This window comes from Mustelus asterias, chromosome 21, assembly GCF_964213995.1.
Source record: "Mustelus asterias chromosome 21, sMusAst1.hap1.1, whole genome shotgun sequence".
In the NCBI taxonomy this organism is placed as follows: domain Eukaryota; kingdom Metazoa; phylum Chordata; class Chondrichthyes; order Carcharhiniformes; family Triakidae; genus Mustelus; species Mustelus asterias.
Window position 1 is genome coordinate 4,288,463 of NC_135821.1, and position 18,131 is coordinate 4,306,593.

General features: G+C 49.2%; 1 protein-coding gene across 1 annotated transcript in view; it reads right to left on the reverse strand.

Moving 5' to 3' along the window:
- The window catches only part of LOC144509046 (liprin-alpha-3-like), a 137,755-nt gene that overhangs the window by 69,458 nt on the left and 50,166 nt on the right, over positions 1–18,131 (reverse strand). Inside the window, exons 5-9 of the mRNA XM_078237329.1 lie at positions 15,711–15,923; positions 13,700–13,846; positions 4,101–4,235; positions 2,672–2,755; positions 200–331 (exon numbers count right to left, since the gene is read on the reverse strand). Of these exons, the coding sequence (XP_078093455.1) occupies positions 200–331; positions 2,672–2,755; positions 4,101–4,235; positions 13,700–13,846; positions 15,711–15,923 (711 nt within the window). The remainder of the gene's footprint in view (positions 1–199; positions 332–2,671; positions 2,756–4,100; positions 4,236–13,699; positions 13,847–15,710; positions 15,924–18,131) is intronic.

Sequence of the window (18,131 nt, forward strand, 5' to 3'; positions counted from 1 at the left end):
TACACGATGCCGCAGAGTATCAGAGAAACCGCCAATGGGCTGAAACAACAGTTGGAAGATAGCAAGAGAGGGGAGGCCCCCACTCACCCCCCCCCCCACCCCCCCCCCACCCCCCCCCCACCCCCCCCCCCCCAACCCCCCACCCCACACCCCACACCCCCCCCCCCAAACCCAACTCCAGCCGGTGCGAGGTTCTCACCTTCTCTTCCAGTGCAGCCATCCTCTCCTTCAGGTGAAGCTGCAGCCTCTCATTGGACTCGGAGAGGAGCTTGTCGACCGTCTCCGACAGGCGCTTGTTATGTTCGTCATTCATCTTCTCCCTCTGCCGGGCCTGGGAGCGATCAGAGACAGGGTTCAGACACACGGGCCGCACCGTGAAGCATTCTGGGCAGATGTTCAATATGGCAGGATTTCTTTACGCAAATCACCACCCGGGGCCAGTGTGTGGCATTGTTAGTTTATTAATTCAAAGGAAGCAGGTTTTAGGATCCCCACAGTGCAGAAGGAGGCCATTCAGCCCATCGAGACTGTAATGACAACAATCCCACCCTGGCCCTATCTCCGAAACCCCACATATTTACCCTGCTAATCCCCCTGACATGGCCAATCCACCTAATCTGCCCATCTTTGGACACTAAGGGCCAATTTAGCATGGCCAATCCACCTAACCTGCACATCTTTAGAGTGTGGGAGGAAACCAAAGCACTAGGAGGAAACCCACGCAGACACGGGGAGAACGTGGAAACTCCACACAGACGGTGACCCGAGGCCGGAGTTGAACCCGGGTCCCTGGCGCCGTGAGGCTGCAGTGCTAACCACTGTGCCACCTAGGCCAACAATTATTGTCCATCCTGAAAGTCCTCCTCCCCAGGTGTTTGCATGTTGGAGGAAGACAGTGTCACTGCAATAGTAATTCAGAGGCCCAGGCTAATGCTCAGTGAGGCAGGGGTTCAAATCCCACAAGGGCAGCCGGTGAATTCTATTCATAAATCTGGAATTGAAAGCTAGAATCGGTAATTTAAAAACAATTCTATCATGGGGATATAGGTATCGCTGGGCAGGGCCTACATTTGTTGTCCATCCCTTATTACCCTTGAACTGAGTGTCTCACTCAACTATTTGGGAGGATAGTTAATGGCCAACCACATTGCTGTGGCTCTGGAGTCACATGTAGGCCAGACCGGGTAAGGATGGCAGATTTCCTTCCCTAAAGGACATGAATGAACCAGGTGGGCTTTTCCGACAATCGATGATAGTTTCACGGTCACCGTTACTGAGATTAGCTTCAATTCGATATCTGTTATTGATCAAATTTAAATTTCACCAACTGTTGTGGTGGGATTCGAACTCACGTCGCCAGAGCGTCAGCCTGGGCCTCTGGATTACTAAGTATAGTGACAATACCACTACACCAGCATCTCCACCACTGCACCAGTGCGGCGACCATGAAAGCATTGTCAATGCTTGCAAAAACCCATCTGGTTCGTTCATGTCCCTTTAGGGAAGGAAATCTGCCGCCCTTACCGGGTCTGGCCTACATGTGACTCCAGACCCACAGCAATGTGGTTGACTCTCTACTGCCCTCCAAGGGGCAACGAGGGATGGGCAACAACTGCTGGCCAGCCAGCGACATCCATGTCCCATGAATGAATGAAAAAAAAACCTCCATTTAATCAACAATAAATATTCTTCAATGTGAATATCTAGAATCGCTGTCTAGGATTTGTGTTGGTCTGAATGATCTGTGGAATTCCCTGCCCGGTGAGGCAGTTGAGGCTACCTCATTGAATGTTTTTAAGACCATAATAAGAACATAAGACATAGATAGGAGCAGAATTAGGCCACTCGGCCCATCGAGTCTGCTCTGCCATTCAATCATGGCTGATATTTTTCTCATCCCCACTCTCCTGCTTTTTCCCCATAACCCCTGATCCCCTTATTAATCAAGAACCTATCTATCTCTGTCTTAAAGACACTCAATGACCCGGCCTCCACAGCCTTCTGCAGCAAAGAGTTCCACAGATTCACCACTCTCTGGCTGAAGAAATTCCTCCTTGTCTCTGTTTTAAAGGATTGTCCCTTCAGCCTGAGGTTGTGCCGTCTGGTTCTAGTTTTTCCGACTAGTGGAAACATCCTCTCCACGTCCACTCTATCCAGGCCTCACAGGATCCTGTAAGTTTCAATAAGATCCCCCCCCCTCATCCTTCTAAACTCCAACAAGTACAGACCCAGAGTCCTCAACCGTTCCCCATACGACAAGCTCTTCATTCCGGGGATCATTCTTGTGAACCTCCTCTGGACTCTATCTATATCTATAAGTTTCAATAAGATCCTCCCTCATCCTTCTAAACTCCAATGAGGATAGTCCTCAACCAGTCCTCACTCAAGGCAAGGAAGGATAGACTTTTGAACAGTAAGGGAATTAAGGGTTATGGTGGGCGGGCGGGTAAGTGGAGCTGAGTCCACAAAAAGATCAGCCATGATCTTACTGAATGGCGGAGCAGGCTCGAGGGGCCAGATGGCCTACTCCTGCTCCTAGTTCTTATGTTCTTATGAGGCGCCAACGAGCCTGCAATGTTCACAAGCATCCGAGCTTCTTTCACTCATTCGGGTGATGTCTCAGTTTATCAGGGATAAGATATTCCCGTTTCGGGATGTTATAATATGTTACCCGCTGCAGCTCCTGGTTTTTCTCTTCCAGCTCTGACTCCAGCTGGCACAGTCGTTCCTCGATGTTCCCGTGTCTCTCCTCCGCCTGCCAAGGAAAAACACCGGATTAGTCCGATCCAATCATATTGAGACTCTGTGGGGGCACGGTTCTGCCTGACCCCCCCCCGCAATGAAAACATTCAACTTTCCACACCCCCAACCGTAGCCCAGTGCGCGCGGGATGGTGACACATGGGTAACGTCACTGGGCTAGCAATCCAGAGGCCCGGACTAATGACCCACAGGCACAAGTTCAAATCCCACCAAGGCAGCTGGAGGAATTTAAATTTACTCAATCCCTACAGTGCAGAAGGAGGCCATTCGGCCCATCGAGTCTGCACTGACAACAACCAGGCCCTATCCCCATACCCCCACATATTCACCCTGCTAATCCCCCTGACACTAAGGGGTAATTTAGCATGGCCAATCCATCTAACCTGATGGAAAAACTCCCCCCTAGTGTGGTACTGAGGGAGTGCTGCATGGTCGGAGGAGATATTAAGTTTATAAGTCTAAGTTTATTTATTAGTGTCACAAGTAGGCTTACATTAACACTGCAGTGAAGTTACTGTGAAAACCACCTGGTCGCCACACTCCGACGCCTGTTTGGGTACACTGAGGGAGAATTTAGCACGGCCAATGCACCCTAACCATCACGTCTTTTGGACTGTGGAAGGAAACCGGAGCACCCGGAGGAAACCCATGCAGACACGAGGAGAACGTGCAGACTCCGCACAGACAGTGACCCAAGCCGGGAATCGAACCAAGATCCCTGGCGCTGTGAGGCAACAGTGCTAACCACTGTGCCACCGTGCCGCCTTTTAAACCGAGGGCTCATCTGACCACTTGAGTAGACATCAGACATCCTGCAGCCCTATTTCAAAGAACAGGAAATGCCTCTGGGCTCTTTGCCACGTCCTGAACCATATTTACCACCCACCTCACCCCACCACACCACCCTCCACCGCTGGCCTTTGTCTGAAGGTGGGATCTTGCTGTGTAAAAATGGTCACCATGTTGTCAATATTACGTGGAGATGCCGACATTGGACTGGGGTGGGTACAGTAAGAAGTCTCACAACACCAGGTTAAAGTCCAACAGGTTCATTTGGTAGCACGAGCTTTCGGAGCGCTGCTCCTTCATCAAGTGACTCACCTGATGAAGGGGCAGCGCTCCGAAAGCTTGTGCTACCAAATAAACCTGTTGGACTTTAACCTGGTGTTGTGAGACTTCTTAATTTGTCAACATGACAAGAGTGACGACACTTGGAAATTACTTCCGCAGCTGCCAAGTGCTGAGGGATGGGTTGAGGATGGTGAGTGGGTGCTTGAGAAAGGCAGCCAGCGTAAAGCTTGTGGTGGTCTATGAGGAAACCCCGTGCGCCGACCGTACCTTGTTCAGAGCAGCCACTCGCTGCGCCAGTTCGGCCTCCACCTCTGGCAGGGTCTCTGCCTTCCTCATCGTCTGCTGCAGCTTCTGTTTGGAGGAATCCAACCACTCCTGGAGCTGCCGGTTCTTTTCCTCGCTCTGCAAGGACACACGGATCTCTGGTGAGCGGACGGCAGGGCAGGGGAAGACAAACAGTTAACCGCGCCAGGGAAACCCAAGCACAGAGTGTGGTGGACCTCAGTTGTGCCTTTGTCCTATATGGACCACCGTTGTGTGTGTTTGTCATACCTGGACCCATCCCCTTCCAGTTTGGTTCCTCCCCTCAGCACCTAGTATAAAGGTGGCTGTCTCCTCCCCCTTGTTCAGTCCAGGTTGGTTAATTGTTGGGATCTGCTCCTGATTCTGTTGTGAATAAAAGCCTACACTTATATTGGCATATCGGTAGTCTTTCGCCTTATTGATAGCGCATCACAGAGGAACCCAAGGGTGTTAGAACTCCCTACTTTCCCGCACATAGGGTCTTGGGCTCCACACAGACAGCACAAGAGTAAAGAAATTGTAAATCTTAGAAAGTCGGTATGCAGGTGCAGCACATAATAAATAAAGACAAATGGGATGTTGGCATTTATTGGAAAAAGACTGGAGTATAAAAGTAAAGAAGTGTTGTTGCAATTGTACAGGGATTTTCAAGTTTGCTGATGACACCACCGTAGAAGGTTGGATCTCAAACAATGATGAGACAGAGTACAGGAATGAGATAGAGAATCTGGTGAACTGGTGCGGCAACAATAATCTCTCCCTCAATGTCAACAAATCGAAGGAGATAGTCATCAACTTCAGGAAGAGCAGTGGAGGACATGCCATAAGTACATCAATGGGGACAAAGTAGAAATGGTCGAAAGCATCAAGTTCTTAGGTGCTCCGATCACCAACAACCTGTCCTGGTCCCCCCTTGCCGACACTATAGTTAAGAAAGCCCACCAACGCCTCTACTTTCTCAGAAGACTAAGGAAATTTGGTGCGTCCGCTATGACTCTCACCAACTTTTACAGATGCGCCATAGAAAGCATCCTTTTTGGTTGTATCACAGCTCGGTATGGCTCCTGCTCTGCCCAAGACCGCAAGGAACTGCAAAAGGTTGTGAATGTAGCCCAATCCATCACGCAAACCAGCCTCCCATCCATTGACTCTGTCTACACTTCCCGCTGCCTCGGCAAAGCAGTCAGCATAATTAAGGACCCCACGCACCCCGGACATTCTCTCTTCCACCTTCTTCCATTGGGAAAAGGATACAAAAGTCTGAGGTCACGTGCCAACCGAGTCAAGAGCAGTTTCTTCCCTGCTGCTGTCAGACTTTTGAATGGGCCTACCCTGCATTAAATTGATCTTTCTCTACACCCTAGCTATGACTGTAACATGACATTCTGCACTCTCCCCTTTCCTTCTCTATGAACGGTATGCTTTGTCTGTCTAGCGTGCAAGTAACAATACTTTTCACTGTATGTTAATACATGTGACAATAATAAATCAAGGGTGTTGGTGAGACCACATCTGGACTATTGTGTCCAGTTTTGGTCTCCTTATCTGAGGAAGGATGTGGGTGGCATTGGAGGCAGTTCAGAGGAGGTTCATCCCATTGATTCCAGGGATGAAAGGGTTGACGTATGAGGAGAGATTAAAGAGTTTGGGCTTGTACTCGCTGGAGTTTAGAAGGATGAGAGGGGAATCTGATCGAGGGATATAAAATACTAAAAGGGATTGATAAAGTAAATGTAGACCAAATGTTTCCCCTTGTGGGGCAATCTCGAACAAGAGGTCACAGGGTATAGGTTGAGAGGCGATGGATTTAAAACTGAGATGAGGAGGAACTACTTCTCGCAGAGGGTGGTGAATTTGTGGAACTCACTGCCCCAAAGCGCGGTGGAGTCTGAATCGTTGAATGGTTTAAGAAAGAGATATATTTCTAATAAAAAAAGGGATAAGAGGATATGGGGAACAGGTGGGGAGGTGGGTTTGAGACCAGGGAGAGATCAGCCATGATCTGACCGAATGATGGAGCCGGCTCGAAGGACTGAATTTGCCAACTTCTGCTCCTAATTCCTATAAAACTATTTCAAGCCTTTGATAAACACTAGTTGGGCCTCAGCTGGAGGCCAATTCTGGGCGGCACGCTCCAGGGGAGGATGTTATGGCTTCGGTGAGAGTACAGAGGAGGTTTCCAAGAATGGTGCCCCCTGTTGGGGGGAGGGTTGAAAAGCAGCGGAGGATGGATTAAGATAATTGACTAAAGAACCACAGGAGAGATGAGGGGAAGTACTTTTCTAAACCCAGCAAGTTTTTGGGATCTGAAATGCATTGCCTGAAAGGACAATGGAAGCAGGTTCAACAGGGTGCTGGATCAACTCTTGAACGGAAAACATTTGCAGGGCAGTGGTGGGGGGATCAGAGGGAGTGAGATTGATGGGATAGTTCTTTCAAAGAACTGGCACACTCAGATGGCCTGAATGGCCTCCTCTGCATGGACACTGGCTCAATGGACTGCATCAACGACAGGCCGAGAAACAGATCAAAGTCTGGCTTCTCCTGCGAGGTGGGGGTTCCCGACTGAATTCTAAGTGACATGAAATTTAAGCCTATACATCTGCCACTTGCTTTATGCTCTGAATAACACAACAGTACCGTGCTCACACTACAGATAGCATTACACGCAGTCATAGAAACTAGAAGCAGGAGGAGGCCATTCAGCCCTTCGATCCTGCTCCGTCATTCATTTTGATCATGGCTGATCCTCAAATTCAATATCCTGATCCCCCCTTCCCCACATATCATAGAATCCCCACAGTGTAGAAGGAGGCCATTCGGCCCATCGAGCCTGCACCGACAACAATTCCACCCAGGCCCTATCCCCATAATCCCATGTATTTACCCTGCTAATTCCCCTGACACTAAGGCTCAATTTAGCATGGCCAATCCACTTAACCCACATATCTTTGGACAGTGGGAGGAAACCGGAGCACCTGGAGGAAAACCACGCAGACACGGGGAGAACGTGCAAACTCCGCACAGATAGTGACCCGAGGTCAGAAGTGAACCCGGTCTCTGGTGCTGTGAGGGAGCAGTGCTAACCACTGTGCCACCGTGCCACCCTTGATCCCTTTAGCCCCAAGAGTTAAAGATGGCGGCACCGTGGCACAGTGGTTAGCACTGCTGCCTCACAGCGCCAGGGACCTGGGTTTGATCCCCGGCTTGGGTCACTCTCTGTGTGGAGTTTGCACGTTGTCCCCACATCTGCATGGGTTTCCTCCGGGTGCTCCGGTTTCCTCCCACAGTCCAAAAGATAGAACCATAGAAAATTACAGCCCAGAAACAGGCCTTTTGGCCCTTCTTGTCTGTGCCGAACCATTTTATGCCTAGTCCCAATGACCTGCACTTGAACCATATCCCTCCACACCCCGCTCATCCATGAACCCGTCCAAGTTTTTCTTAAATGTTAAAAGTGACCCCGCATTTACCACTTTATCCGGCAGCTCATTCCACACTCCCACCACTCTCTGCGTGAAGAAGCCCCCCCCTAATATTCCCTTTAAACTTTTCTCCTTTCACCCTTAACCCATGCCCTCTGGTTTTTTTCTCCCCTAGCCTCAGTGGAAAAAGCCTGCTTGCATTCACTCTATCTATACCCATCAAAATCTTATACACCTCTATCAAATCTCCCCTCAATCTTCTACGCTCCAGGGAATAAAGTCCCAACCTATTCAATCTCTCTCTGTAACTCAGCTTCTCAAGTCTCGGCAACATCCTTGTGAACCTTCTCTGCACTCTTTCAATCTTATTTACATCCTTCCTGTAACTAGGTGACCAAAACTGTACACAATACTCCAAATTCGGCCTCACCAATGCCTTATATAACCTTACCATAACACTCCAACTTTTATACTCGATACTCCGATTTATAAAGGCCAATGTACCAAAGGCACTCTTTACGACCCTATCCACCTGTGACGTCACTTTTAGGGAATTCTGTACCTGTATTCCCAGATCCCTCTGTTCAACTGCACTCTTCAGAGTCCTACCATTTACCCTGTACATTCTTCTTTGGTTTGTCCTTCCAAAGTGCAATATCTCACACTTGTCTGCGTTAAATTCCATTTGCCATTTTTCAGCCCATTTTTCTAGTTGGTCCAAATCCCTCTGCAAGCTTTGAAAACCTTCCTCACTGTCCACTACACCTCCAATCTTTGTATCATCAGCAAACTTGCTGATCCAATTTACCACATTATCATCCAGATCATTGATATAGATGACAAACAACAATGGACCCAACACCGATCCCTGCGGCACACCACTAGTCACAGGCCTCCACTCAGAGAAGCAATCCTCCACAACCACTCTCTGGCTTCTTCCATTGAGCCAGTGTCTTATCCAATTTACTACCTCCCCATGTATACCTAGCGACTGAACCTTCCTAACTAACCTCCCATGAGGGACCTTGTCAAAGGCCTTGCTGAAATCCAGGTAGACAACATCCACCGCCTTCCCTTCATCCACTTTCCTGGTAACCCCCTCGAAAAACTCTAATAGATTGGTCAAACATGACCTACCACGCACAAAGCCATGTTGACTCTCCCTAATAAGTCCCGGTCTATCCAAATATTTGTAGATCCTATCCCTTATCACACCTTCCAATAACTTGCCCACCACTGACGTCAAACTTACTGGCCGATAATTTCCCGGATTTCTTTTGGAACCTTTTTTAAACAACGGAACAACATGAGCCACCCTCCAATCATCCGGCACCTCCCCCGTGAATACTGACATTTTAAATATGTCTGCCAGGGCCCCTGCAAGTCCAACACTAGCTTCCCTCAAGGTCCGTGGGAATACCCTGTCCGGTCCTGGGGATTTATCCACTCTGATTTGCCTCAAGACAGCGAGCACCTCCTCCCCTTTAATCTGTAAAGGTTCCATGGCCTCCCTACCAGTTTGCCCTATTTCCGTAGACTCCATGCCTGTTTCCTGTGCGGGTTAGGTGGATTGGCCGTGCTAAATTGCCCCTTAGTATCTCGCGATGCGTAGGTTAGAGGGATTAGTGGGGTAAATTTGTGGGGTTACGGGGATAGGGCCAAGGTGGGATTGTTGTCGGTGCAGACTTGATGGGCCAAATGGCCTCCATCTGCATTGTGGGGATTCTATGATTCTATCTAATTTCTTCTAGAAATCACACAATGTTTTTCCCTCAACGACTTTCTGTGGTAGTGAATTCCACACATTCACCACCCTCTGGGTGAAGGAAGTTCTCCTCACCTCAATCCTAAAAGGTTTATCCCTTATCCTCAAATTGGGACCCCTAGTTCTGGAACAGTCATACCGCACAGGAAAGGCCCTTCAGCCCATCAAGTCTACAGTGACAATAACTACCACAAAAGGTGCCCTAATTCCATTTTCCTGCACTTGTCCCATATCCTTGAATGTTACGATAGCTCAAGTGACCACCCAAATAGTTTTTTAAAGGATGTAAGGTTTCCGGTCTTCACTACCTTCCCAGGCAGTGCGTTCCAGATTCCCACCACCCTCTGAGGTGAAAAGGTTTTTTCTCAAGTCCCCTCTGACTCTCCTTACCCTAAAAGTATGCCTCCTCGTGATTGATCCTTCAACCAATTGGTAACTTCTCTTTTTCAAGAGGGCATTAGTTGATTATTTGAATCGAAACAACGTGCAGGGGTACAGGGAAAAAGACAGGGCAATGGTATGAAGTCATAATGCTCATTTGGAGAGCCAGTGCAGACTTGATGGGCCAAATGGCCTCCTTTGAGAAAATCTGGCATGTCAGCTGCGACTCTCATCAACTTTTACAGATGCACCATAGAAAGCATCCTTTCTAGTTGTATCACAGCTTGGGATGGCTCCTGCTCTGCCCAAGACCACAAGGAACTACAAAGGATTGTGAATGTAGCCCAATCCATCACGCAAACCAGCCTCCCATCCATTGGCTCTGTCTACACTTCCCGCTGCCTCGGCAAAGCAGCCAGCATAAGTAAGGACCCCACGCACCCCGGACATTCTCTCTTCCACCTTCTTCCGTCGGGAAAAAGATACAAAAGCCTGAGGTCAAGTAAGGCTTACATTAACACTGCAATGAAGTTACTGTGAAATTCCCCTAGTCGCCACAGTCTGGCGCCTGTTCGGGTCAGTGCACCTAACCAGCACGTCTTTCAGACTGTGGGAGGAAACCGGAGCACCCAAGGGGAAACCCACGCAGACACGGGGAGAATGTGCAAACTCCACACAGACAGTGACCCAGGCTGGGAATCGAACCCAGGTCCCTGGCGCTGCGAGGCAGCAGTGCTAACCCACTGTGCCACCGTACACAAAAGTCTGAGGTCACCTACCAACCGACTCAAGAACAGCTTCTTCCCTGCTGCCTTTGAATGGACCTACCTTGCATTAAGTTGATCTTTCTCTACACCCTAGCTATGACTGTAACACGACATTCTGCACTCTCTCCTTTCCTTCTCTATGAACGGTATGCTTTGTCTGTATAGCGCGCAAGAAACAATACTTTTCACTGTATGCTAATACATGTGACAACAATAAATCAAATCAAATTTTGCACCGTAACGATTCTGATTTATTCCCAGACGGGCTCTGTGATTTTTGAGATCTTGCCACTGAAATAGAGAAATTACATCTGCATTGGTCCGAGAGAATTATCTTCCAGGAACAGGTCCAACGTGAGAGTAATTTACTGATAATCAATATAGAACAGGTCCACTGGTTCCATTAACCAAAAGCTGGGGAGTCATCGTGTGCAGAATAAACTGATGGAGCCAAAGACTGAACACTAGAATTCGAAGCCTTGCTTCCCAGCCTTGGAGAGGGGGGCGGAGGGGCGTTACCAGGGATGGGAGACTTCGCTCATGCTGAAAGACTCGGGGCAGATAAGATTGAAGGGAGGCTTTAGAGAGAGGGGCTGAAACAGACAAGTGGGTTTTAATAGGATGGACAAGGGTACACGCTTTCCACAGGCAGGAGGGTTGGTAATCAGAGGACACGCATTGAGGGTAATTGGCGGAAGAAATAAAGGGAAAATGAAAAGCTTTTTTTAAGCAGAGAATCACAGAATCATACAATCCCTACAGTCCAGAAGAGGCCATTCGATCCATCGAGTCTGCACTGACTCTCTCTCTGACAGAGTAGTTTATTCAGGCCTTCTCCCCCGCCCTATCCCCGTAATCCCACACATCTACAAAGGCCAATCCACCTAACCTGCACAGCTTTGGACACTAAGGGGCAATTTAGCCTGGCCAATCCACCTAACTTGCACATCTTTGGACACTAAGGGGCAATTTAGCATGGCCAATCTACCTAACCTGCACATCTTTGGACACTGAGGGGCAATTTAGCATGGCCAATCCACCTAACCTGCACATCTTTGGATACTAAGGGGCAAGTTAGCATGATCAATCCACCTAACCTACACATCTTTGGACACCAAGGGGCAATTTTGCACTGCCAATCCACCTAACCTACACATCTTTGGACACCAAGGGGCAATTTGGCACGGCCAATCCACCTAACCTGTGCATCTTTGGAGTGTGGAAGGAATCCGGAGAACTCGGAGGAAACCCACGCAGACACGGGGAGAACGTGCAGACTCCACACAGACAGTGACCAAGACTGGAATCGAACCCGGGTCCCTGGCATCGTGAGGCAGCAGCGCTAACCGCTGTGCCACCGTGCCGAGGCATTGACAGCAGGAATTCAGAGCAGGTGAAAGCAGATTCAATAATAGAGGGAATTGGAAAGTGGGAATGCGAAAAGGAGGAATGTGAAGGGCGATGGGGAAAGAGCTGGCAGATTGGGGTGGCACTAATTGGCTTTCAAAAAGCTGGCGATGGGCCGGATAGCCTCCTCCTGTGCTGCACTGGACAAAGGTTGGCATCTTCCAGTGAGCGTCTCCTCGTACAGCTTACACACCTGGGCACCAGGAAGGAGGGAAGCATTCCGACCCTGTGGCAAGGCACGTTGGCCTTGGCAGGGCGTGGGGCTCCAGAGTGAGGCATGTTGGTTCCAGCTGCCCACCGCACTCTTGTCACGCCCCTCACCCTGCCCTATACCCAGCTCAACAATCTCACAAAGATCAAACACAAAGTGGAGAACCGTTAGCGGGGGTGACCAATGAGGTCGGTTTTGAAGAGGGGGCGGGGTTTCCTGGAAACATAGAAGCAGGAGGAGGCCACTTGGCCCATCGAGCCTGCCCCACCATTCACTTTGATCATGGCTGATCATCAAATTCAATATCCTAATCCCGTCTTCCCCTCATATCCCTTGATCCCTTTAGCCCCAAGAGCTATATCTGATTTCTTCACGAAATCACACAAGGTTTTGGCCTTTCGACTTCAGAAAGTGGGGATGCAGATGTATGTTATAAGGAAGGCAAATGGAAATCTGAAGCTGGCCCCTCCCCCAACAAACAAAACCACGCTGGTGAGGCTGGGGTTAGTTGAAATGTTTGAGATTGCGACTGGGAAGATGTTTTTCCATTCAGTGTGTGAAGGGATAATGGAACAAAGCAAGTCGATGGAGTGCAGATACGATCAGGTTTGTGGGACCGAATAGCCTCCTCCTGTTCCTGTGAAAATTATAGTAAAAACAGAAAATAGGAACATAGAAATCGTAGAATCCCCACAGTGCAGGGGATTCGGCCCATCAAGCCTGAATCCCTGTCCCACCCAGCCCCGATCCCCATGTATTGACCCTGCTAATCCCCCTGACACCAACTTATTATAGCCAATCCACCTAACACGAACATCTTTGGAGTGTGGGAGGAACCCCACGCAGACACGGGGAGAACGTGCAGGGAATCGAACTTGGGTCCTTGGTCCAGAGTGGAAGAGCCAATTACTAGGGCATAGGTTTAAGGTGCAAGGGGCAAGGTTTAAAGGAGATGTACGAGGCAAGTTTTTTTACACAGAGGGTGGTGGGTGCCTGGAACTCGCTGCCGGGGGAGGTAGTGGACGCAGATACGATAGTGACTTTTAAGGGGCATCTGGACAAATACATGAATCGGTTGGGAATAGAGGGATACAGTCCCCGGAAGGGTTTTACTTGAGTCAGGCAACATGGTCGGTGCAGGCATGGAAGGCCGAAAGGCCTGTTCCTGTGCTGTAATTTTCTTTGTTCTTTGCTGTGAGGCAGCAGTGCGAACCACTGTGCCACCGTGCCACCCCAGGAGTGGTTGGAGTGGGGCAGAGGATTTAAGATGGCCGATGTCACGCCAACAGTTAAGATGGCCGATGTCACGCCAACAGTTAAGATGGCCGATGTCACGCCAACAGTCAAGTTTAAGATGGCCGATGTCACGCCAACAGTTCTCAATTAAATAAATGGAGTCCAGGCCAGAGGGAGAGGTCCAGGTGGAAGAAGAATGCTGGAGGCGCGTGAAAAGATCTGAGGAGGACTCCTGCCTCGAGAAGTGAGCGTAGAGGCAGGTTATAGTAGAAACTGGCCCCTGTCTGAGGGTGAGTTTGTTTTGCCTGTCCTGCTTTGCACTCTGAAGGTTCTCCATTCGACCGAGGCACAGAGGAAAGAGAAACGGTTACCTGCTTGAGGAGCGACTCCTTGCTGGCCAACTCGTTCTCCAGCTTATCATTGACATCGTGCAGCGATGTGGCTTCACGCTGGGCACTGAGGTAGCGCTTCTCCAGCGTTGTAATCCTCTCCTCCATATCTTCTCTTTGTGCTAAGGCCTACACGGGGAAAGTGAAAAGTAGCCTTTAGTAAAGTGGTCTGGAATGGCGGCCATTTCAAAACCTGCAGGGTTAGAACAGAATCATAGAATCCCTACAGCACAGAGGGAGGCCATTCGGCCCATCGAGCCTGCACCGACAACAATCGCGCCCAGGCTCTATCCCCATAACCCCACTTATTCACCCAGCCAATCCCCCTGACACTAAGGGGAAATTTAGCATGGCCAATCCACCCAAGCCTTACCCCGACCTCCAAGAAATGGGCGGCACGGTGGCACAGTGGTTAGCACTTCTGCCTCACAGCGCCAGGGACCCGGGTTCAATTCCGTCCTCAGGTCACTGTCTGTGTGGAGTTTGCATGTTCTCCCCATGTTTCCTCTGTTGCTCCGGTTTCCTCCCACAGTCCAAAGATCATAGAATGCCTACAATGCAGAAGGAGGCCATTCGGGCCATCGAGTTTGTACCAAGGCCCTATCGCCATAACCCCACATATTTACCCTGCTAATCCCCCTGACACTGGGGTCAATTTCACATGGCCACTCCACCTCAACCACACATCTTTGGACTATGTAGGTTAGGGTGATTGGCCATGCTGAATTGTCCATTAGTGTCCAAAGATGTGCAGGTTAGGTGGACTGGCCATGCTAAATTGCCCCTTAGTGTCCAACGATGTGCAGGTTAGGTGGATTGGCCATGCTAAATTGCCCCTTAGTGTCTAAAGATGTGCAGGTTGGGTGGATTGGCCATGCTAAATTGCCCCTTGGTGTCTAAAGATGTGCAGGTTGGGTGGATTGGCCATGCTAAATTGCCCCTTGGTGTCTAAAGATGTGCAGGTTGGGTGGATTGGCCATGCTAAATTGCCCCTTAGTGTCCAAAAATGTGCAGGTTAGGTGGATTGGCCATGCTGAATGTGTGGGGTTACAGGGATAGGACATGGCATGGCCCTTGGTAAGATACTCTGTCAGAGAGTTGGTGCAGTCTTGATGGGCCAAATGGCCTCTTCCGCACTGTAGGGATTCTATTCTATGAAAACCTCAGTAAAATCAATAAGCTTCAAGTGTTGGTGTTGATGATCCAATGTTCGCATGTCCTGCTTTGAGGGAGTGTTTAAACACATTAATGTCTCCACTAAAGTAGCAAAGCGTGGAACTGCCACATAAAGCCACATTAATACCTCTTTCTGAGCTGCTGCCTCAACTAGCGTGGCGTAAGAATTCAAAATGTTCTCCACCTCAAGGGGCAGCACCTTACTGAACGGCGCGGTGGCACAGTGGTTAGCACTGCTGTCTCACAGCGTCAGGGACTCAGGTTCGATTCCCGGCTTGGGTCACTGTCTGTGCGGAGTCTGCATGTTCTCCCCATGTCTGCGTGGGTTTCCTCCGGGTGCTCCGGTTTCCTCCCACAATCCGAAAGATGTGCAGGTTAGATGGATTGGCCACGCTAAATTGCCCCCTAGTGTCCAAAGATGTGCGGGTTAGGTGGGTTGGCCATGCTAAATTGCCCCTTACTGTCAGGGGGACTAGCTAGGCCAAATAAATGAGGATAGGGCCTGGATGGGATTGTGGTCTGCGCACTCTCGATGGGCTGAATGGCCGCCTTCTGCAGTGTAAGATTATATGATTCTATGATTCTCTGTGTAGGTTAAAGGGATTAGCGGCGTAAATGTATGGGGTTATGGGGATAGGGCCTGGGGTGGGATTGTGGTCGGTACAGACTCGATGGGCCGAATGGCCTCCTGCACAGTAGGGATTCTATTCTATGATTCTGCGCTCACTATGCCAGTGTAAGCTCCGAAACTTTGCAATATTCCCACAGCTGGTTTAACTGCCCCAATATCGGCGGTCCCGCTCGCTCCCGCAGTTACCTCTTTCAAATCCCGCTGGAGCTTGGAGTTCACCTCCTCCGATTTGATCAGATCCTTCCGCGCCATGCTCAGCTCCTCCTCGACCTCAGCGACCTTCCGGCAAAGTGCGGCCAGGCGCTCCTTCATCTGTAGCAGCTCGTTGCTCTGCCTCTCGATCAGGTCGTGGCACTCCGAGTCCCCATCTCCGGTTAACGCCGTTCCATTGGTCAGCCTCTGTGCATTGGGAAGGACCACAAGATATAGGAGCAGAGTTAGGCCATTCGGCCCATTGGGTCTATCCTGTCATTCAATCATGGCTGATAAGTTTCTCAACCCCATTCTCCTGCCTTTTCCCCGTAACCTTTGATCCCCTTACCAATCAAGAACCTATCTATCTCTGTCTTAAATGCACTCAATGACCCGGCCTCCACAACCTTCTGTGGCCATGAATTCCATAGATTCACCACAGAAAAAATTCCTCCTCACACAAAGAACAAAGAGCAGCACAGGAACAGGCCCTTCGGTCCTCCAAGCCTGCGCCAATCACGTTGTCCTATCGAAACCAACCGCTTATGTCCCTCTATACCCCGTCTGTTCATGTGTCTATCCAGATAAGTCTTAAATGTCACTAACGTGTCTGCCTCAACCCCCTCACTTGGCAGTGCATTCCAGGCCCCCACCACCCTCTGTGTAAAAAACGTCCCCCGCACATCTTCACTGAACATTTCCCCCCTTATCTTGAACTTGTGACCCCCTTGTAATTGCCATTTCTGCCCCTGGGAAAAAGCTTCCAACTGTTCACCCTATCTTTCCCCCTCATAATTTTATAAACTTCTATCAGGTCGCCCCTCAGCCTCCGTCTATCCAGGGAGAACAATCCCAGTTTATTCAATCTCTCCTCATAGCTAATACCTTCTATACCAGACAACATCCTGGTAAACCTTTTCTGTACTCCCTCCAAAGCCACCACGTCCTTCTGGCAGCGTGGTGACCAGAATTGGACACTGTATTCCAAATGTGGCCTAACCAACATTTTATATAACTGTAACATAATTTGCCAACTTTTATACTCGATGCCCTGTCCAACGAAAGCAAGCATGCCACCTGTGCTGCCACTTTTAAGGATCTGTGGACCTGTACTCCCAGATCTCTCTGTGTGTCGATGCTCCTGATTGTTCTGCCATTTTATTTATAGCTCCCACCTGAATTGGATGTACTAAAAAGCATCACCTCGCATTCGTCTAGATTAAACGCCATCTGCCATTTCTCCACCCAATTTTCCAGCCTATCAATATCCTGCTGTATTCTCTGACAATCTCCATCACTATCCGCAACTCCGCCAATCTTAGTGTCATCCGCAAACTTGCTAATCAGACCAGCTACGCTTTCTTCCAAGTCATTTATATATATTACAAACAGCAGAGGTCCCAGCACTGATCCCTGCGGAACACCACTAGTTAAAGACCTTCGTTCAGATAAACACCCTTCTACCACTACCCTCTGAGCTCTATGGCCAAGCCAGTTCTGAATCCATCTAGCTAGTTCACCTCTGATCCCATGAGATTTAATCTTTTGCACCAGTCTGCCATGAGGGACCTTGTCAAATGTTTTCCAAAGTCCATGTAGACACCATCCACGGCCCTTCCCTCGTCAATCATTTTTGTCACCTCCTCAAAAAGCTCAATTAAATTAGTGAGACATGACTTTGTACAAAACCATGCTGTCTATCGCTAACAAGGCCATTCAGTTCCAAATGTGTATAGATCCTATCTCGAAGAATCTTCTCCAACAATTTTACTATCACTGACGTCAAGCTCATAATTACCCAGGTTATCCTTGCTACCCTTCTTAAATAACTAATTAATTAATCGGTTCTAAAGGGTCGTCCTTTACTCTGAGGCTGTGCCCTCAGATCCTCATCTCCTAATGGAAACATCTTCCCCATGTCCACTCTATCTAGGCCTTTCAGTATCCGAGAACTCTGTTAATCATTCGCTTCCACCACTCCCCCAACCACAAATTCAGCCCGGCTTTCACATATGAATGGTTTTTTTATTCATGCATAGGACATGGGCGTCGCTGGCTGGGCCAGCATTTATTGCCCATCCCTAGTTGCCTTTGGAGGGCAGTTGAGAGTCAACCACATTGTTGTGAGGTTCTGGAGTCACATGTAGGCCAGACCAGGTAAGGAAGGCAGATTTCCTTCCCTAAAGGACATTAGTGAATCAGATGGGTTTTTCCAACAATCGATAATGGGTCATTAGTAGATTCTTAATACCAGATTTTTTTTTATTGAATTCAAATTCCACCAGCTGCCATGGCGGGATTCGAACCCAGGTCCCCAGATCATGAGCTGAGTTTCTGGATTAATAGTCTAGCGATAATACCACGAGGCCATCGCCTCCCCTTGAATGTGCGAGTGTCAGACTCATTCCGAATCAT